At 51.2% G+C, this 22280-nt stretch overlaps 1 protein-coding gene and 3 non-coding genes across 4 annotated transcripts in view; 3 read left to right on the top strand and 1 right to left on the bottom strand.

Annotated features, from left to right (window-relative positions):
* The window catches only part of LOC128268717 (calcium uniporter protein, mitochondrial), a 92161-nt gene that overhangs the window by 4399 nt on the left and 65482 nt on the right, over positions 1–22280 (top strand). The window contains exon 2 of the mRNA XM_053005912.1: positions 14430–14640. Coding sequence (XP_052861872.1) covers positions 14430–14640 — 211 coding nt within the window. The remainder of the gene's footprint in view (positions 1–14429; positions 14641–22280) is intronic.
* Trnah-gug (transfer RNA histidin (anticodon GUG)) lies at positions 10001–10072 on the bottom strand. Its single transcript has one exon. It is a non-coding gene; the product is annotated as a tRNA-His (tRNA).
* On the top strand, positions 12491–12563 carry Trnav-aac (transfer RNA valine (anticodon AAC)). Its single transcript has one exon. It is a non-coding gene; the product is annotated as a tRNA-Val (tRNA).
* Trnah-gug (transfer RNA histidin (anticodon GUG)) lies at positions 12967–13038 on the top strand. The gene has a single exon. It is a non-coding gene; the product is annotated as a tRNA-His (tRNA).

Below are 22280 nucleotides of genomic sequence, written 5' to 3'. Positions count from 1 at the left end.
GCCCTCCTGTGGTGGGGACCGTGTGGCCGTTTCTTTTCCGTGCTCGCATCCGCAATTCTGTGAGTCGTGCACAGTCGTTCGGCATCAATTAATCCGACTCATTTGTCGCCGCTGGGCTTCAGGTGAAACGAGCCAAAAGCGGGACTTCGTCGTCGAGCTCTCGGGCTGGGTGCCGAATGTGAAAATCATTTCTCATCGGCATCCGACAGTAAAATGACACATACCGCCGGGGGTCGCCGCCGCCAGGTATACGTTCGATGGAAGTCTTCTTTCGTTCGCCGTCAGCCATCCTTCGATGCCTACAGCGCTAGGGCGTGGAATGTTTGAACGCCCCGACGGCAATAGAAACGGCATCCGGAGCAAATAGACATCCCGCGGTGACGGAATCCTGCGACAATACACTGCGCACCGGTGTCCCGGTGGTCCGTGTGTTATTGAAAAGATGACAAGTAAATATGATGATGCCTTCGCTTGGGTGTGTTCGGCATATTTTGCCTGGCCGTGCCGCTGCTTCGAGGGTGGCAAACGAAACGTAGCGGGGGAAAATATGAAGCAATTTTCCGGTCCCGCCGCCGCCAGGCGCAGGCCAGGCGCTCATTCATTGTTTGTCACAAGGACCTGGGCGAATTGTTCGTGAGTTTGTTGTTTTCAGGGGTTTAGTGGCTTTGTGTGCGTGTGTCTGTTTGAAAGTTCATATATTTTTCCGTTACGCATTTATGGTATTGTTTTTTTTTTTGGTTGGTGCAAAACAATCATAAATATTCATGGTGGTGGTGGTGGCCGGGTGGTTCGTTCGTGGTAATTTGATTTTCGTTTTTCTTCGACTTTTATTTAACATTTTCGGGTGGCATTCATTTCACAGCACCGCGGCACCGAAATTCCGAAATTGGAAACCAAACATTCGCGGTTCCAGCTCGCGGCTGTTGGGCGAAAGGAACACCACCGGAATGGTCCGATTGGTTTTCTGGTGTCAGGAGTGCAGGAACAGGATTGTTTTATGGGAAGATAGGAAAACCTCATCACCATTCGCAGGATGATTTTAATTAAAGTTTTGCGTTTTGGATGAAAAGTTTGCTCTCCAAGTCTCTGGGTTCTGGTCGCACTTAGAAATGCATAAATTATGTTTAATTTTTAATTTAACAAAACAATGCTTCTCGGTGCGCTGCTGCAGGGACATCCGGGAGGGGCATATCGAGCAAACAGAGAAGCGAAATGAATTGATAGACTGCACTTTGGAGACCCCTTCGATTGCATTTTTAATGAAGCGTTTTCCGTATTGTGCACGGCCACGGCTGAGGCCCGGAGTTTGTTTATTGGGGCTCAATTCAAATTTAATTCTGGCTTCCATTTTAAGTGTCGCAAGGACACGCCGCAGCACCGGAAGGACAGCTTCGTATGCATTTTCGAAAGCGCGCCGCATCGCAGTACCTTTTCATTAGCCTTTATTTATTTTTTATCGACACTTTGGGCCGGAATGGGAAGCTAATTTAATTCCGACCAATCAAAATGTGCCATCCGAGCCCGAAATTGGGGCGGCTTCCGGTGTGCCGGGCCGCGTGGCCGAATACTGTTCGGCGGAATATTGTTGCAGCAGCAGCAGTCCGTGCACCGGAAATGCAACGGAAGTCGGTCGGCGATTTATGCAAGAATAAAACATGATTGGATTAGCGAATTTCTCCCATTCTGTGTCCGTCAGATTGATTGATCCGTTTTGGTGCACTTGAGTTGCTTCAGAAAACAGTTGTGGCTTCGCCTCGTTCGGTGCATCATCGGGTGGGTTTCGATTGACCTCGACCTCGTGTTGCTTCTCCCTTCTATTTCGACTGGTTTTTTGCGAACGATGCTAAAATGCTGCCACTGCGGTGCAAGATTTATCGCCACCCGTCAGCAGCCAGGAGGTTCCGTTTATGGAACGAGACGATGCTCTGCCAAGGAGATAGGAGACGCGTTTGCAACGCAGTACAATGCAACATAAACGACAACATAAACAATGACACCAGATTGCTGCTGATGTTGCTGTATATTTGGTCGCCGATGGAACGAAAGTGGCCCACTTCGGGCGCATGTCACTTTCGGTAGGAAAAGTGCCTGGCTGGATGTTACGAGATGCAGCTCAACCATCGCATCTGCTCCCGATGACTGACAGCCGCAATAATAATTGGCTCGTCATCCACGGTGCAATGTGTTCTCATGCAGCGCAATGTCCTTAATGGACAGGTCAGAGTGTTGGCCACGCTTGAACCGGAGGTTATCAAGTGGTTAATTAATTTAAATTGATTGAATTAATTATAGTAATTGGTTTATCCGCAACGGATTTATTTGAATCCGTGCAGATATCATTGAATTCTTTGAACTGGTAAATATTAATACCTACATTCCACCGTCCATTTAATTCCCATTGTAGTGTTCTACACTAGAAAAAGGTATACAATATCTCGTTTGATGCTTTCTGGTTGCGAAAAACTCACCACACAAACACCGAGTGGCGGCTCCGGGTTGTCTCATCTTGCCTCTGAAGTTTGCTTATCTTCGTCTTGGGCTTTGCGTATCCTTGCCAACGGTTTCGGCTTGGCACACAATGAGAAGAGCACTCACAAGAGGTTGCAGAAAGAATCTCGCAGCATGGCAAGCATCTTCTTGGTGCTTTCGGCTTCTTGTTTTTTGGTGGATCCATTCCAGCATAGTTCGTGCGCTTAATCTTTGAGCCTTTGCTGGTGTGCCTCCCCTTGGCTTCGGATGGCGGGTAACCGTTCGAACCGTTGGGATCAAATTTTCTTCCTCCATTCCATTGCCGCCTTCGGGGAGCGTGTCCTGAGTGGAGTAGTTTTTCGGTTAGAACACACGGTGCACGCTGGTGTCGCGCACATTGGACGTGAATCGTCGGAAAGAAGCTCCCCAGGGGAGAATTTAAGTTCAACGAAACTCGAACGGCGTGTGCGGGTTTTCGCGCCCCAGCTAGCTGGCATTAAGATAAGCTGAACCACTCCGCCAACGTTCGAGTTTGGATTATGCTTCAATGTTGTCTTCGATACGGGTGCCCTCAGTTTCTCGTCTCGGCCCTGGGGCTGGGTGTTCATTATCATAAAAGCAGTAAAAATACAGCAAACAGTTTTGGGCCCTCCAGCAGGCTTTAATAGAATAAAGACAAAAAGCGCCTTGGAAAGCCGTTGACCCCCTTCCCGGTAATGTCATAATGCCACCGGTCGCCGGGCTTCGTCCTTGAGCGCTCGGGTTGCCCCGAAACAGGAGCCGTAAAGTCTGACCGGATCGCATTACTTTGCGCTCGACGGTGCCGAACGGGCGGAACAACAGTCAAATCGTAACAAATATTAAGTGTTTACCCAACCGGCGAATGCTCGGGCATTTTAATTGATTTCTGTTGAGGACCATATTTTCTGCTGCCATTTCAGTTCGCTAACTTTTTGTCCGCTCACCCTTTGGGTTTGATCGAAAAATTTCGGGTGTCATCAGCATAAAGAACGCAGACGGGGGGGCTACTCGCACGCGTCTTTATGACTCGTGCAAATGGCAACCAATAAACCTGCCCCTGTTTTCCGGACAATGATCACGAATTTTATGATCATCTCTTCTTCATCATTTAGCTTTTCGAAGCGTGTTTTTCATTCAACATGACCGATCGCCGCTGGCATTTGTGCGATCGAAAGGTTCCGTTCCAGCGCTTTCCACAGCGCCGTACCAAGGACCTTCTCGTTAGTAGATTTTCATCCTTCATTTCTTGCAAATCATCCTCGACCCGGCTCGTCACTTTTGCTGGGCCACGTCGTCTGACGCTGATGTTTTCGTGTATGAAGGCAGTAGCTTTTGGCTCCTGTCATTCAAATGTCCGTACCGTTGGCGTGTCGCGTCAGTGATCCGAGTTTGAATCGATTTTTGGAAAGTGTGCAATTTACCAGAAATAATTTCTACGTTCATTTCCAAATGTCCGTAGAACAAGATTCGAGCCTGTGCTCGGGTAGATAAAAGACGTACGCTCGGCTTTTAAAGGCGCTCGCAATCGGCGGGAAATTGAATCGGCGAGTAAAATATCAAGTTACGAACGCATCATCTCTTTTTGGAGCGGCCTTAAGCGGCTTCTTGATTTTTGGTTACACACACCTTTTGCGCCCTCCTATTTGTTTAGTGGTTCCGCTGTTTGTACGCTCTGTGCGATTTGTTTACTTTTTTCATTGCTCCGTAGAGGATACTCGGGATATCTTCATTACACAAGAGGCACCTGGCGTCTCCATCGTTGATTGGCCTCATTACTGTGCTAATTTTTGTTCCCTCATAGAAAACTTTGACCAATATCATGCCGGAGTGCCCCGTAAAATTAGCATAGCATTGTGTAATTTAAAAATCAGAAGGCACCTGAAAGTAAGTTGGGCGCAGTGCAGGTGTTATTAGTTGCCGGAAACCCTAAGCCGGCCACTTTAGGCCAATCACTCGTAATACACGCGTAATTAAGACGAAAAGCTTCCATCATTCCACGGTGAAACCGAGCACCGCCGAAGAAACGGAGCGGTGTATGTGTGTCGAGACAATTTCCGTAGGGATTCACTTCATCGAACGCACCCTCGATGACATTTCCCGAAGAATCCCCGGGCCGCCCAGGGTATCGCCATTCCCTGGGAGAAACCCTGAGCCGATTGATATTCAAATATTGAAATTTATTCATGACCTGTAACGATCGGGTTGCGGTGGTCGGGGCCAGACCGCCGCGCCGTAAAGCTTGGCCGTTTTAACAAGATGCATGTGCGTTTACCGGCGACCCGGTGGCTTCGTTAGGCAGAAAACATTCGAACGCCCTGCCGTTGGCGCCGCCGTTCCTGTCGGGTCTTGGGTCGGCACTTGAAGATGTTGCTAAGCGCGGTGCTTCGTGAACCTTACGGAAACAATCGAAAACAACTAAGCCCTTATTTGCTGTGGGGTGACCTTTTGGGTGAGAAGGTGTGTGCGTTCGAGGTCGCGGTAGTGCTATGTTTCCGGGTCCTTATTGGCATCAATCTCGTGCGCTGTGCAATTTGCCAGCTATACAGGCGTAGAAGGTAGCTCTTTTTATTTACTGAATTAACTCCAGGAGACGTTCTAGTTGAAAAACTCAAACAGGTCCTCGGCGGGTGATAATAATCCCTAGACCTAGATGACTTACCTGCCTGCCGAGAGGGACCCGATTGCGATTTTCGTGCCAACGACGCGGTCGTGTTCGATTTGGGTCTGCATAATGTATTTCTTGACATTTCGGCAATAGATCCCACTTTGCGTGTCGCCTGGCTACGCCCAGCAAATCAGGCGGAAACCATTTCGCTCCCGAAAAGCTGCGCCGTCTTTTCGGGTGACATGTGCTCCAAAGCTATGACAGGTGCCACACACACACACACACACACACACACTCTGTACGGATTGCGGTCGATTGGGCGAGTAGCTGTTAACGCTTCCTAGTCCTGGGCGGTCGCGCCACCGGGTCGTCGGGCAAAGGATTTATCGATCGTTCGATTCGTTCACCGCGCCAGCCACCGACGGGTTTGTGATAAATCCTTCCGCAATCTCGTTTCTCGCACGGATCGTAAAATACAATTTCGGGTTTCGGCGTGTTTTGGGCGGGCAGATTATTTACGAGTACATGTCAGAGAGGTCCTGTAATTTCGTTCTACGTGTTTACTCACATAATTTGAACTTTCATCCGCGTTTCGGTGTCCAATATTGCGCCGTTGAGATTTCTCCATTTTTGTTTCAGTTTCTGTGCGTTACAGCCGCAGAAGTTCTGTTTAACTTTAACATTCTAATTAAGGCGCATCCTTTGAAAGCCATCAAAGCACGGGCGAACTGTGTTGATCCTGCTCAACTTTGGCATCGGTTCTTGTGGTTTTTTCATTAGACCTCAGACGGCACACTCAGTTTCTCGTTCACCTCAGTCTCAGTTTGTGGCAGGAGCAGGATCAGATGAACCGGAGTGTGGTGTGCTGTGTGTCCTGAGGCCGATCTCCGGAGCGTGTGTGACGTGCTCCTCCAAGCAGTGCCGTCGGAAATGGTAATGTGCTGGTGCTGCTGCTGCGCGTGGTAAATAGTTTCGTGGTGTTCGACGGAAATACACGGAGTTTGGCCGATGTTACTGACGGGGAGTTTACCCGCCAAAGTTCGAGAAGGCGGTGGTAGCGTTGTGTAAATTATACCATATTAAAATTCTCATATTAAAAGTTGCAAAAGTGGTCCAGCACCATCCGCCGGCTGGTGGTACACTCACGTGAAGGTTTTTGATCATTTTCCCCCCGTGTAGCAGCTATCAAATTATGAGTCTAATCTTGGTTTTTAATAAAATTATGCCCTCCCGAAGAGTGATGCGCAAACTGATGAACCTTGACAACCAAAATCGATATTCACCCTATATATTCGAATAATGCGTTTGACTGTTGGCCCGCTCGGCGTCAGCGTGATTATGTTATTGCTTCAAAATCTTCAACGGACGGGGCTTGTCTTGTCTAACTTTGATTGATTACCACTGGCCCGTTCCCAGGGATTGTTTATATTGCATCACACTGCTTATCAAATAGATTTGTGAATGGCGCTGGTGAAGTGATGGATCGAGCGATGAGGGTTCACTTACAAACGATCGATTTTCGCAGATAAGTAGTGGCGCGCCTGTCTTGGCCGGGGTTTCTTGCGAGACAGCGTGGCGTACTAAAATATGGATGTGTTTAGTTGTGTTCGAAGCGCCGGCATCATTTGCTATCTGTTTGGAGTGGTGGTGTTCGGTGAACAATAACCGGCTTTCCCCAAGACTCGGCGACTGTCCCGGTGTCTACGATATGCTAAAAATAGCATACAAATTACTGATTCTTATCTGTCGGTGCTTCCAATGTATATTATTACCAAATAATTGTTGTTGGCTCCACATTCCGTTTAACATTAAATTGAGTTACTTCCAATGTAACCAACGAGTAAATAGTTATTTTACTACAGTCAACATTAATAGATGAAAGTTACATGCGTTACATGCGAAGCTTCATGCGTTCGTTTTGTTCGATTGCCGTCTACTTTTTAATTTCCTTTTTTGATGTTGCGTTAAACGAGAAATGAGAGTCTTTTCTGATCAATAACAATGCTTTTTATAAATACGGCCCGGTCCGTTTTTCTAAGATAAAAAAAAAACAATGCTTCATAACATAACACAATGGACGAACTAATGTACTCTGTCTAACGGCGTTCTTTGCACACCAGAATCATCGTCCGCAGTATTTACAAAAGTAACAAAAAAATTCACGTGTCTATGCGCTCGGCATACTAAGCGCTGGCCGGATTACATAAGATCGATCCGGCATGTCCAAACGCACGGGGCCTCATCATTCAATTCGCAGAGTCTCCGTTTTATGGTCGGACTCCGGAGGTCTTGATGGGCGCAGCGGGGCGCATGGGCGCAATATTCAGAAAATATGTCTTGCCGAAACTCTCCATTTCTGCTGTCGCTGTTGGCGCTAGACATACGGAGATGTTGGTTCGCTGGTGGCGTTTCGTTTATTGCTCCAGCATACAGTCACACGGATCTGTGATTCGGACGTACACGAGTACCCAGGTTTCTCATATTCTGAATATCTTCCAGATAGCCCAACTACGTGTTTGCTGTCCGGAGTCGTGACTAGTTTTAATCACGATTAAAGCATGGTCCACAAAGAATCGGGAACAATTGAATTAGCTCTATCTCGGGGTTGGTTTGTCTTAGGAAACATGTAAAGGTGTCAAAATGAAGGTATTTTATTGTACTTTAAGAGAAAAATCTTATAAATTTATTTTGTTGGTCGTCGGATGAAATCGCGAACTTTCTTTGGAATGCGCGCCATCATTTTCTGCACAGTCATCTTGTCCACCTCAGCGGCTAATTTAATCCAATTTCTCGCCATCTCTGCGGCATCACGCATCACCTTTCCAGTCTTCTTCAACTTTCTTTTGATTATTGCCCAATAATTTTCGATTGGACGGAATTCAGGGCAATTTGGTGGGTTGATATCCTTTGCGATGAAATCCACTTTATTGTCAAGGTACCACTGAACTACCTCCCTGCTGTAGTGGCAGCTTGCCAAATCAGGCCAAAACTTAACCGGACCTTTGTGTGACTTAACAAACGGTAGTACACGCTTTTTGAGGCACTCTTCCTTGTACAACGTTGAGTTCATCGTCGTGTTTGTGATGAAAACCTTGGTTTTCCGTCCACAGGTGCAAATTCCTTGCCAGATCATCAGTTTCCGTGCGAATTTATTGACGAATGCAAATTTGAACTTGGAGGGGACATCTCCCCGTGCCGTCGCAAGATAAAATTTTCGTCCAGGAAGCTGTCCGAAATCCATTTTCACGTATGTTTCGTCGTCCATAAGCAAGCATCCTTTGTACCTGGTCAGAACCTTTTCGTACAACTTTCTAGCGCGTGTTTTAGCAACTAGGTTTTGCTTAAGTGTCCTGTTTGGATGCTTAGATGCAAGGAAAGAACAGTAGCCACTTCGTAGACAGATCCTCCGGACAGTACTTCTGCTGGCACCATACTTTTTTGCAATATCCCGAAACGAAAGTCCAGGATTTGCCTTGATTGATCTTAAAACGTTTCTGTTCAGCTGCCGGTCGTATGTTCCACTACGATAACTACTCTGAATCTTTCGGTCTACGGTATTGCGTTCCCGAAAACGGTGGAGCACAGCATATACAGTTGATTTTGCGAATTTTAGTGTTTTAGCGATTTTTAAAGCAGACCACGTGGGGTTCTCGACGTGAGTGTGCAGAATTATTTTTCTTCTTTCCAGTTCCATTAAGCACAACTTTCTAAAACCGCCGCGTAGCAAGATGAAACTTTCAGCACTAAAAGCCGAATGTTTACTAAAGACATAGCTGTCAAAACATTTCAAATCCGACCACCAGAGGCGCTGCTAGAAAATATACAACATTTCCCGATTCTTTGTGGACCATGCTTTACTTCGAAAGTAGTGTCCGCAATTTGTTTTATGTTTCTCGGTGCACCCGGCCACTATATCAGTAGAAGGGCGGTGTCAATAGGCAATCACTCATGCTGTGACAGGCAAACATCGTCCTACCATTTACGGTACAACACCTTCGAGGTGTCGATAAGGGTGCTACTCCATTTGTAACGTTTGTTAGCTTCCTACCGAAAATATAGGTGTTTATCGTACTTTTACATTACATCTTGAAGCACGCTTTTTTCGCGCTAATCTTATCGCGTGAATCACTCGATTTCGTTGCGCGAAGTTGTGCGAATGGTCGAACGAAATGGGAAAAATGCGTAAGCCTTCAATAAAACTGTACTCCGTTGATTTGATAAAATTACGCTCTCGGTAATCCGGACGATCCGGCAAACCAAATAGGTTTACGGTGTTGTTTGGGTCAGCCCACAATCCTTCCACTGATGGAAGGATTGTTCCACTGATGGAAGGATGGTCGGCGATTGTTGCCGTGTACACTGTGCAACAACCGAATTCGGACGGTTTCAGTGAGTGTCAAAGACGCACGATATGATCTTCTTTTATTTGAATTAATTACCATTCTATTTTATGTTCCTTCTTTATGTTTTTGCGGCATATTTAGGGGAAAGTGTAGGAACCTAACAGTTTCTGTTATATTTATTGTTAAACTTTTTACAACGAAAACGAACCTTCTTAGAATTGTAATGTTTATAAAGAAGTGAATCAACCAATCCAAGAGGAATTGATAACATAAAACTATGCATTTGTTTACAATTCGTTTCAGAGTTTTTTTTTCTAAACTTAGATACTTCTTGCTCAGAACACGTATTTTGGTTGGCGAGTTGAAATATGATGTATACTTTAAGTAAACAAATGTCAGGCAGGATTAACGAGCAGGGAAGTTACGCTAAATGATTGCAATTTGCTAGTTGCTGCCGCGGAGTTTCAAGAATACGTTGTGATTAGGAAGGAGGATAAAAAATTACTACACCGACCTTCATCCGTGACAGTGTGTTTATTTTGTTGATAGCCAACAACAACACTGCCGTGACCAGGATTCGAACCTGGGTTACTACGGCCACAACGTAGGGTCCTAACCACTAGACGATCACGGCTACAGAAGATCGATGTGGGCCTTACTTTGCCGATCGATTTGCTTGCGGCTGCAACTCCCAAAATCACCGGTACCGGTTTGTGGTGGTGAGCAACGAAATGCGGCACCCAAAACTCGTGCCGAGGAACGCCCGTTTCATTTCATTTCGCGCTCCGCTCAAGCTGACGAAAATCCATTAATCTGCGTTTTTGGCAACTTGTGTCCGTTCGTTAGGTCCGAGTCCGCGATGTGTGTTTCTCGAAATAGCTTTCGTGTGAAAGTACTCGCAATTGAAGGCAATTTTTCTGGCTCTTTGGGAGAGATATTCGAAAGGCTTTTAATAAAAGCAAGGAGCGCTAGAGCGTGCTGTTTGTTGTGGACATAGACTTACACCCCGAGATCCATCGCAATTCGCAAACTTCTTTGAACCAATCTCGGCCGCTGAAAGATTATCCGACAGCTCGCCGTGGTGGGCTGTGCCACACGGGTGTCATCGTTGTGGTTGAGCAGTTTTACGGCATCACAGACGCGGCCATTAAGAGAAGCAAAAGTGCTATCGACCACGGGAAGTGTCCTGGGACGTGCCCTGCATGCGACGGCAGGCGCCAGACGCCCAGAAGCCGGTGTGTTCCGTTGTTCTTAAAGCACAACGGTTTTTGACGGGATGTTAGTGAAAATCGTCGTCGTCTAAGTGAAACGAGCTGGAAGGATTTCATAATTCGTACGTGTAGAGAGTAGAAATGGCATAAGCTGTCGTTCGTGTTCCCCGGTTCACCGACGAAAGGCCCTTGCCTGCCTTGCTTTGGACCAACACGGGTAACGAAGTTTCATTAGATCATTCTACAAAGTATTAGATTTTTAGAACAGAAGCCCGGTGTACGTCGTCATTGGGCATTGTCTTAAAGTTTGCTATTTGCTGTTCATTAATTTAATTCTCCCTTGAGCAACTTGGACGAACACCTCGATGATGGATGTTTTCATTAAGCTATATTCATGTTCCAGATATCTCTCAACGACAACCGTTGGCATGTTGTTTGCGGCTAGGCTTACACCAATGAAAGCCGTGTTTCGCCGCAAACGGGTCGATTATAACGGTACAGAATGTCTTGTTGACTTTTCACAAAAACAACCTTCAACGTAAGCCATCGATGTCGTATCAGAATCCCTTGTGGAACTGTGGATAGGTTTTCACGGCCCTCGTCAGTCACGTTCTGATGTTTGTGCAGATGATTAAGCTTCTTAGAGAAATTTTATGACCAACCTACGGCGCGCCGATCATTAAACGAAAGCTGTATTGTTGCATGCGAGAGGGTGATAAGGCTTTCGAAAAGGAGATTAGTTTTGAAAATGTTTGCCTTGCCTTCTGCTGTACGACAACATCGGGGACTTCATTCAGACCCGATTCTGCTTGTCTTCTTGTGCTTTGGGCAAACGACAGTGGTTTTGTATTGGTTCCACCCGAAACAAAAGGATAATTTGCAGAGGACTCAGACGATGCAGCACAGTTGGGAGGAGTTTGATTTCAAAAGGACCGCATTTTTTGCAGTTTGCAATCAATTTCCGGCGGAAGGCAAAGGACCACAAATAGTGCACGACCAGGAACGAGTACGTTTTGTGTCGTTCCTCTTTTAATCGGCCCGAATCTCGTTGATGGGCCCCGTCAGGAAGATTGATGGCAAAGGATAGCTGTTTGACGTAAGATTCCAAAGCGCAGGATTATAGTCAGGAGACCACCCTTTTCAGTTACTTGTCGCCGACGAACAACGGGGAATAGTATTATTTTTTTGCCGATTGTCGTCCCACCCGACGATGACGATGGTTGCGGCGGATTATAAAGATAAATTCCCTTCCAACGATATGCGAAAAGTTTTTGGCACCATTGCCTCGGAATCGCCTGAGAACCTTTTCGCTTGCGTGTCACTGCGACGAAAAAGGGCCCTATGCGATGTATCATTTATATTCTTTCTGTTTCCGCCTCGACAACATTTCCGAAAAGTGAGCGATTTTTGACGGCTTTATAGGCTTGTTTTCTCTCACTGCCCACGGAGCGTGAGCTTTTCCAGCCCATACGGTTCCAGAAAGGTCCGAACGCCGATATGATTATGTCCCAGTTGGTTGTTTATTACTTTTACGGCTCTTGACGGGCCATTTCGTTGATCTGATGTTATTTATGTTTGCTTATCGCTACAGCAGAGCCGATAACACAGACAAAGGCTAATAATACTGTTTTGGCCTTGAAACGTGCTTGCAAACTATGTCGGAGGGCTTATTAAATACTTAAGCAGATAACGTACACCCGATGTTAACGGTTGCTCGCAAGTTGAGCATCAAAACAGCCTACATAGCTGCTTAATTCAATCAAACATAATCCGCGCGGGCGTAGGAGCATCTGAAGCATAATGTTGCTCTTCAGATTTAACCTATCCGATTGCTGCCAGGAGTTTCCGTGGTGTAGTGGTTATCACATCCGCCTAACACGCGGAAGGCCCCCGGTTCGATCCCGGGCGGAAACACGACAAGCTTCTTTTTTGGTTTTCTCCGGTAATTTCTTCGTTCGACTGTTAAAGCTGCTTGTACAACAATTAACTCTTTCTTCCTGCAACATATTTCTTTTAGTTCCAGCAAAACCTGGACTCTATAAATTCGTAGCACACGAAGCACTTTTAAGACCTTTCGCCGATGGTGCCAGTAGAGCATATTTTCGATCGAACGATGGGTGCGCCTCGCGGGCAAACTTCCAGTCGCTTCGCGTGACTATACTTTCGAGCTTTCGCTGAGTTTGCTTTGTGTTTTGTGGTCGATTTTCTTTCCCTTTCGGGTGGGGGTGATCTTGTTGCTGCGTGCTCCAATTTCAGTGCAGTTTCGTCGCAGCAAGAAAGTGGGCTCCATCGTGGGGTCTCTTACCCACCGTCTGCAGCCGTGATCGTCTAGTGGTTAGGACCCTACGTTGTGGCCGTAGTAACCCAGGTTCGAATCCTGGTCACGGCAGTGTTGTTGAACAAAAGCACACTGTCACGGAAGACGGGTGTGTGGATTGATGCATTTTTTTGGCATCTCAGTCAAACATCTTGAAGTTTATTAACAATTTGATGAATATTTATGTTTCTAATATTGTTTTTATTGAAAATGTATTTGTTTCCTTTCTGTTTGGCGGAGCATTTTCTCTAAACGTGCTTTATGATATAGAAATCCCCATCGTTGTTCCGTTTCGATACCTCACAATCCCCCCAAAATGTTGCCCCACCCCGATCTGGGTGACGACACCCCGATCCCGAGTCGCCACTTCGATGCGCCGGTCGATCACTCGCCGCGCCGTAAATAGCGAGTTCTCACCGTTTTTGCTCCATTCGAGCACTCAACGCCGACGCGTCCGCACCGCGGACTCTCGCACCTCAAGGCACTAGTCGCGCGTCGAACCTCCGTTCGTAACAGTCATTAATACCTAATGCATGTTACTCGGGGGTCAAACACAGCAAAGCGAAGCGAACCGTTGGCTAATTATGATATTTATAATTCATTGCTGCGTATTTATCGTGTTTATCAAAAGAAACGACTAGTGAGGGCTCAAGGAAATGATCTTTTCCTTCGGACAGCATAAGACTATTTGAAATGTTTCGCTCTATTCGAATGAATATTTATAACAACCGACCATCAAACCTAAACCTAATGAAAAAAGTACTAGTTAATGGTGAAATATACGAATATAATGGTGTTCGGGTCAGTTCAAGTAGCTGCTACAGCGACGCACACCAACCGCGAGCAATGGATTCGCAGTACTCCACGGAGGCAGCAGCAGCGGAGAGCTATTTACTGATTGCGCATTCCCCGAGGCTCTGTTTGCTCTGAGAATGCTTGAGAATGCCGGTCGGAGCGCGCGGAGTGGCGATGAATTCTGCGTCATTACGTGCTTCTGACCTCCGGAAAAGCTCCGGCCTTATGGTCTCGAGTCCGGGGCGGGTGTGTTGTCCCCGGTGTATCCTTAGCTGGGTGATTGTCGGCATCTTCAGGCCTTGCCGTATTTTAAATGAAACCACTTTAACCCCAACCAACTATGTTATCTCTCTGCCTGGCGCTGGCCAAGATCGTACAATGAGTTAGCGTTTTTCTTTCGACCGTCCCCTCCGCCGGGTCCCAAAGGACGCTTGCTGACAGTTGAAACGGCTGATACGTCCGAGATAGGGGTGGTAGACTAATAGCTCTCCGGACAGCGTTTCGGGCCCGGGTCGGTGTGGGTCGTGGGAATGTGTTTACCGGTCGGTGTGGTTTATGTGCAAAGTTCGACCCCACTCTGATGATTTTACAAACTGCTACAAAATGCTCTTGTGTGTTGATTTGTAATGTTTACCGTTGTTGTTGTTCTTGCTCTCTATCGTTCGCAGAGTGTATGGATTATAGGAACAAATCGATTTTTCTGCACCGGCAGCGGTCGCAGCAGCAGCAGCAGCACTACTTCTAGCACCAGCACCAGCTACAGGAGCAACCGGAAATGTGGCCTCACTCCCCGTGCCGTCGGCTGCCACGAGTGCTACAGCACCACCACCGCCAGCAGCAGAAACGCCGACACCACTAGCAGCAATATAACGCCCGAAGGTAGGCAGCGCACGTCCCGCGGATTGCCGCATTTTAGGCGTAATGCAATAACACGAAGCGGGCGGCCCATCTTGAGAGAGAGTTTCCTTCCTTCGTGGCTCGAGGACGTTTTAAATATTTGAATGCACAACGGTCGCCGCGCGCCGGGTGTGTCGCAGTTGTCGCAGCGTCATCAACGTTCGTTTGTTTGTTAATTTCGTTTGCATATCGCGAGAACCGGTGTGACGGCTCTAAGTGATAAACCTGATTCCCGTGTCAAGCTGAAAGCTGGAGGGGCGCGAATGATGGGAATGTAAACTGTGTACTGTTCAGTTTCGGCCCCGAGTTCCAGTTCGTTCCCGGGCCACTGACTGCACGACACCTGAAGGAGTGGTTTAACCATTTTACGTACTTTATTTCCAGATTACTGTCGAACGATAACATGTCATTGACGTGGCCGTTTTACTACAGCGTTTCGCAAACGCCACGTCACACTACGAGGGCTTTAGGATGCCCGACTCCGAAAAGCTTTTCGGGGTCAAGTACACTTCTCCAAGTACAACTATTCGGTCTCCCCTTTTCACTGTCCGTTTGGTTTTGCAGATAAATTACAACTCACTCGCTGAGGTTTCTCTCCTTTCTCTCATCCTTTCTGTCTTTCTCCACTTTGCCCAAGACGCGGTGCGCTGATAAGCAACAGAATGTAGTAATGCTTCCCCTTCTTTTTGGTAAAATACAGTATGTACATGAAATATTGAAGTTAAAACAAGTAGTTCCAGATCTCCCGCCGGACCGGACCGCGGAAACCTCGGGGAGGGATAGCGTTCGTTCTGCGCACGAGTTTAAAAGGACACTCTCGTCCACGACGATAAATAGTTAAAACGATAGTTGCAGCAAGCAGTTGGGTGTGCGGGAAATCGCGGGGGGGAAATTGGTGACTCGGCGCGAGTACTGACTAAATGGCGTAGCGGTGCTGCTAGTAGCTAGTGGAAGTGGTCGCCCTCGGCAAAGACACTGGCAAATACTTTCGGCAAATCCGGCTATCCGCCTCACTTGCTGTTGAGGCTGTCGTAGTGCTCCGACGAGGGTGGCGCGTTCGGGTCCAGCACCTCGAACTCCTCGAACTCCATGTCGTCGTACTTGCGCTTCTCGATCAGCTTGCGGTCGTTGGCGAAGTACTGGCGCTCGTCGAACCGCCCGATGGTGCTCCAGTTGACCAGCTTCGGCGACGTCAGCTCGTCCGCCTTCCGCTGCTCGGCGATGGCGCTCGGCCGCAGGTTTTCACTCTGGTCCACCACCGGAAGTGGCGGTGCTCCATTTTCGACACTCCCGTTGACGGGTGGCTGCGGTGGCGTCGTGCCGTTGTTGTTGTTGTTGTTGGTGAAGTTGAATGTGACCGTCTTGGTGACGGACGAAGCACTCTGCGGTGCACTGTCCGGTGGTGACGGGCCGTCCTCGGGCGCCCCGATCGCCACCAGCGAGGATGACTTCCGTACGGACGAGGCGGACTTCGTGGTGCCGTTCAGGTTCGCTATCTGGCGCATGGTGGCCGCAAACGCTAGGTCCACGTTCTTATTCCGGCACACCTTCGTGGATCGCTCCATAGAGGTGATGGTGGCGGCAGCGGCGGCCGCTACTGGCGGATGGTCCACCTTGCCGGGAGCCTTCAGCAGTGGCGGTATCACAAGTGGTGGCGGTGGTGGTGGTGCTCCGTGGTGCACGTGGTTGATGTGATTGTTGACCGTGACCGGCGTTACCGGGGCTCCTTGGTCTCCACCGTGGTCTACCGCAACCGTCGCGCCATCTAGCGTCGTTTGGCTGTTGATCGTGATGTCGGCGGTCGGCGATTCGCCCTTTTCGATGCACTTCGACTCGATGATGCGCGGTTTCGAACGCGGTGCCAGCGTTCCGCTGCTCTCCAACCGGCTCACCATATCGCGGACGCTTTCCTCCGGCTCCAGCTCGATCGGCGACCCGGAACCGCCGCTACCATTCTCCTCGGGGATGTGATGTCGGCCGCGCATCCGCCCGTTCGGGCGTAACAGATCCGGCGGCGTTTTGCCCGTCCCAGCCAGCTCCAGGCGGCTGCTGCAGCTGTTCGATTTGACCAGCTTGAACTTGACACCTGCGGAGAGAAGCGGACAGAGAACATGTTAGACCCGAGAGTCGACCGACGTGGGGCGACCTCCTCCGAACTACGGACGGAGGGTCCAAAGCGAAGGGAACGATGTGCTGTTAAATGGGGTGGTTGGTCGTAACTAGGGGTGTATTAGTGACGTATGGCTGTGGTCACCGTACGTGCCGGCCACTTGGAACTCCCTTGACGGAGGTCTGAAGTTAGCCAGAACAACTACTGATCACTACTGGGGCCCCCGGGGGGTTAGAGGTGCGGTACCACCGGGGAGTAACACGGAAATACTACTTGGGCACAGTTACCTAGGCCACCGTCACGCTCTCCGGGCCGCTCCAACCGCCGACTACTGGGGCACATCCGGTGCGCCGTATCTTCATCATCCCCATACTCATCGCCATCCCCGTCGTCATCATCGGGATCGTGATCGTGATCGCCGATGTCGACGCAGTTGTGCGGCTGACAGACGCCACACTTGCGATCCTGGCCCCGTATCTCGCGCATGATGGCGCGCGTCATCGTGCTGATGTGCTCGGTGCGCTTGTCCAGCACGCGCCCACCGTAGTACGTGACGGTCGAGCCGCACTCGCGGATCTTCTCCAGCACGTCCTGGCTGACGTAGTGCGACTCGTGCAGCAGCAGGTTCTCGTGCTGCCCGCCGTCCGCTTCCGCCGCCGTGGGCGCACTGAGGACCTCGGCGCTGTGGTGGTGGTGGTGGGCCACCGCACCTGCCGCTACCGCCGCCGGTGTCCCGTGCTCACCCGCCTCGCCGCAGTCACACGGGGAGCTGAGGTCACCGCTGGACGAAACGCCGCTCGACAGGCTGGCCGAGTCCCACTTGCGGATGCCTACTGTGGACCAAAGGATATGGTACAATGGAGCGAGGATATAGAGAGAGAGAGAAAGAGAGAGAGAGAAAGAGAGGGAGAGAAAGGGTAGGATCGGGACGGCAGAGAGAGAGAGAGAAGAGACGAGAGCGAGAGATTAACTACGATGCAGTGTGGGACTGTTTGGTGGTGAAGGATGTTTGTGAGTGAGGAACGGGGCGGGACGGAACTTGGGGTCTTAAGAGAGGGCAGGATGGGAGAGCTGAAAAGAAGTGTCCCTCGCCCGTCTGTACAAAGAGTGTACCCTTCGAAGGGATCGCAATCCATTCGGTGTCCGGATCTCACGACCTCCTCAACCTACCTGCTGCGGTACCGTTGGCCTTGGCGTCCTCGTAGGCCTGCTTGGCGGCGGTCCCCAGCCGGAGCGTACCCTCGAACAGCTTGCGCACGTTGCGCACCGTGTCCGGGCTGGGCAGCTCCTCGTCCAGCAGCTCCTTGTTGACGCGGATCGGGTGGTAGAAGAAGTGCTTCTTCAGGCCCGCCGATGCCCCGCCGACCGTGTGCTGGAGGCGCTTGCCGGTGGCGGCGGCAACGCTGGCCGCCTGCAGCGCCCCGTTCGTGATCCGGCACATGCCGGCCGGCAACTCCGACCGGCCACCGCCGGCACCGCCGCCGCCGCCGACCGTCCGGTCCGAGATCTTCTCGATCTTCGTCCGGACCGGCTCAATGATGACCACGTTGTTGTGGGCCAGCAGCTCCTGGAAGCTGTAGTCCTGGAGGTACTGCATCAGGCCATCGAACTGAGCCGCCTTCCGATGGTTTACCAGCAAGTTTTTTTGAAACATCTCCGACTTCATCACCTTGTAGCGCACGTGGTCGAAGTCGAGGTCCTTGGCGTTCTTTGGCTTCACCAGCGCCGCCTGCTTGTGGCCGTCCAGCTCGATGATTTCCACGGTCGGGCTGAAGCTCTGGCAGTGCAGTTCGTCCTCGTCCTCGTCGTCCAGCAGCTGGTAGGTGGAGTACTTGTTGCGGGACGACGTCACGGTCGCCGCCGCCGGGCGCACGATGTGGCCCTCGCTCGAGGAGGCCGCCTTCGTCGAGGTGGTGTGCTTCGAGGAGCTGTCCGATGCTTCCGATGTTGCCGAGCCGATGCTGGCCTTCCGCTCGGCATTACCGTTTTTTGAACCCGATAGCTCGCGGGGTTGCTGCCGGAGCTCGTTTTTTGGATCGGGTTCACACTCGTCCTGGTGCTGGTGGTCCACCTCGTCCAGCATCTTGGACCAGTAGTTGCGCACCGAGTCGACCTTGTGCAGGAACTCGCGCTGCGTCTGCTGGCCGTTCTTGGAGGTTTTGCGTACCGTGTCCGCACCGTTCGCCAGTTGCTGCTGCTGCTGGTGCAGGTGCTGCTGGTGCTTGGAGTCGACCATCTGGATCACCTGCGGTCGCGGCATCTTGGGGTCGCGGCCGCTGTGGTCTACGATCAGTGAGTCGAACGACTTGGTCTTCACCTCATTCGTTTTGATGCAGTTATTGAACGTCTTGGTGACGATGATCGGCGACGAGGTGTAGATGTTCTCGGTGCTGTTGAAGCGCCGCACCCCCTTGAACGGGGGCCGCTCGTCGTTGATGCGGTTCTTGACTTCGCGCCGCGCCTGCTCCTTGAACGGGTTCGTCTCCTTGAACAGACTGGAGTGGTCCACCTTCGGGCTACCTTCGGGCTGCTTCGCTTCTGGAGGCTCCTTCGCCCCGACGATCGCTATCGGTTCCTGGGGCTTGGGTCCTTCGACGGGTTCTTTCTTCGGGGCCGGTTCGAGTTGCTTCTCGCGCTTGGCAGCCTTTGCGGCCACCTCGTCCACGATCACCTTCTTGCCTCCGAGCTTCACGGTGGGTGCAAGGGCAAGCGGGACCTTCGGTCCAACCTCCACGGGCACCGGCGGTGGCACCGGGATCGGCTTGAGCTTGGTGCGTACCTCGCGCAGCGCTTCCGGGTTCGGCTTTGACGGTTCCTTGCGCGCGTAGTGGATCCGGTTCGTTGTCTGCTTACCGGCGGTGCTGGCGAACGTGGAGTACTGCTTCTTACTCCCGGCCGGCGGTGCGCCTCCTCCGGTCCGCTTCTGTTGCGCCGGTGGCGTGATCACGATGGCCGGTGTCGGCACGTCCAGGTCGTCCTGTGGGGCGACGATCGTAATGTCACTCTCCGGATCGCTGTGCCCTGTGACGACCGAGTTCTCGTAATCGAGCTCGACGCCCAGTTCCGGCAGATAAACTTTGCTCGATGACGCTACCTCCTTGGTGGGCGTTTCCACGAGTTCGATCGACGGAGCGCCCTTGTCGGACTCTTCGAGCGACAGATCCTCGTCCGAAGGTGGCTGCGTGAGCGCTACCAGATCGGCCCGGTGCAAACGGGGCAGTGAGTCCCCGAAGGTTCCGGCTTCACGCGAACGTCCCGAGTGATCCGCGTCTCCGGTGTCCGCGATACGTCTCAGCTTCGCGTCGATCCGCTCGGAATGACGCAACAGCTTGCAGACATCGGCGTCAGGCAGCGAGTTGTACTGATAGTCACACTGGTCAACCGGATGCTTCTCCTTCAGTCCCGGTGCCGGGCGATCCCGACTCGATTGCTGCTGCTGCTCTGCGGCGCCAGCGAACTCTTGGCGTAGCTTGAGGTTGGAGATCAGCGAGAGTCGCTCGAGCGTACTCCGACCCGTGTGCTTGATGTAGCGCCGCAGGGAGTCGTTCTGGGAGTGGCTAACCTTCGGCTCGACGCCGACAATCTTTGGCTTCGGTTTCGGTTTCGTCACCTGCCCGTACAGCGTGTCGATCGTGCTCTCCGCGTTCTCGAGGTCCGTCTCGTGGAACAGAGCGTCGTAGTCCTCGTACTTAACGTCACCGAGAGCTGGCCGACCGGCCGCAGCTGGCAATCCTTCACCCGATTCGCCGCTTGGTCCTTCGTCGTCCGGGTGATCCTTCTCGTCGCTCTCGGACGACAGATAGATCGAGTCGTACGAGATGACGCTGGAGCTCTTGTGCGATACCTGGCTGTCCCGGATCTCGATGATCGTGATGCCACTTTCGTCCTCCTCCTTCACGCCACCGTACTTCACGGCTGCCCGATTCCCTGCGCCGGTTGATCCCGAGCCCGAGCTCCGCCGTTTAATCGTCTCGAGCGTGCTGGTCTTGCTGGTGACTGTCCTGCGGGAGCTGCTTTCGTCGCGCAGTGACAGATCCTCCAGGTGTCTTAGGTCCGCATCAACGCCGGTGTCCGATTTGGTACTACCACCGCCACCGCCACCACCACCCGAGTACTCGCTGTGGACCTCAACCTTCGACACGAACTGATTCGAGTCGCTCCGGACCGAGTTGCGGCGGCTGCCCTCGAAGCTGCTCTGTTGGTGCAGCGAGTGCTTGAAGATGGACGAGTCGATACTGTCGAGATCGCTCTTGTCCGTGTGCCACGGGAACGGGGGTTGCTGTAGGCCGTTGTTGCCGTTGCTGGCCGGCGATTGCTGCTGCGGTGCGGACGAGAAGCGCCGCGCGAGCGAGTAGCCAGCGTCTCCGCCGTCGGGTGGTTTCCCCGCACCTTCGACACTATCGTCGTAGATGTAGCTGAACCTACGAGGTGAAAGTGGGGAGTCAAAAAAGGGGGTCAAGCTACGCCGGCCCCGTCGTTACGTACCGTTCCTTGAAAAAATTCCTATCCGTCAGCTTCGCCCTCGGGATGAGTTGGGATCGTCGGGAGCCGCCACGCCCGCCCGGCAGGTGGAGATCGTTGTACGACTCCTCGCGGATCACTGCAAGGCTACGGGTACGGCGCAAGCTGCAGGCCTCGTTGCTGTCCGGGTTGTAGAACTGAGCCTGCTGCTGCTGCTGAGAGGCTCCACCACTGCCAGCCGCCGCGTGATGGTGATGATGGTGATGATGATGGTGCTGATGACCAGCGCCAGCGGCGGAGTGCTCAGACGAGGCCACCACCTCCTGGCTGCGATGGTGGCGCTTCTTGCCTCCGTTCGCTTTGCCGCCGCCCGACGGTGACGGTGCCGCTCCGGCTTCCGACGTAGCAACGCGGCCCCCGACCGCACTGCCGGCCCGTGCCGCCTTCGGGTTAACGCCGTACAGATCTTCGTACTCCTCCCGGCGGCTGTCTATGCGCGAATATAGATCGTACAGTCCTGAGTCATAGTCGCGGTAGCGAAACTGACCAGCACCCAAACCACCCCCGGTGATGCCGCCGACGCCACTGCCGCCGCCGCCGGCGATGCCACGGTAGCTGGTCGGCAGATCTATATTCGACAGGGACTTCTGTCGCCACCCGGATCCTCGGCCCGGCCCGCCGAACGAGTTGGACGAGTCACGGAGGCGCACACGGTCCACGTAGTTCGATGCTGTGTCGGAATTCCTGAGTCGGGCGAGAGACAGAGAGGTCGAGTTAAACAAGTGTTTGGATTTTAAAGCCCCCCCAATTACTGCCGATTTTTGAAACGTCAAACTTCATTCTGGAAACTGTAGACATTTAGTTTGAAACACTTGATATTTACGAAACGGGACTATATTCGGTTGCAGAAATTTGGGAAATATTAGAAACTTAATTCCAAAGTCTGGTGAGTCTTCAACACAAACTCGAAACTTCAACTTTCAACGAAGTCACATGTTTATTGCATTGAGATGAAAAACTCGATTTTATTCAAATTATGTGCCATCGCTAA

This window comes from Anopheles cruzii, chromosome 2, assembly GCF_943734635.1.
Source record: "Anopheles cruzii chromosome 2, idAnoCruzAS_RS32_06, whole genome shotgun sequence".
In the NCBI taxonomy this organism is placed as follows: Eukaryota; Metazoa; Arthropoda; class Insecta; order Diptera; family Culicidae; genus Anopheles; species Anopheles cruzii.
The sequence above is the reverse complement of the archived record's forward strand: the minus strand, read 5'-3'. Positions and strand labels throughout refer to the sequence as shown.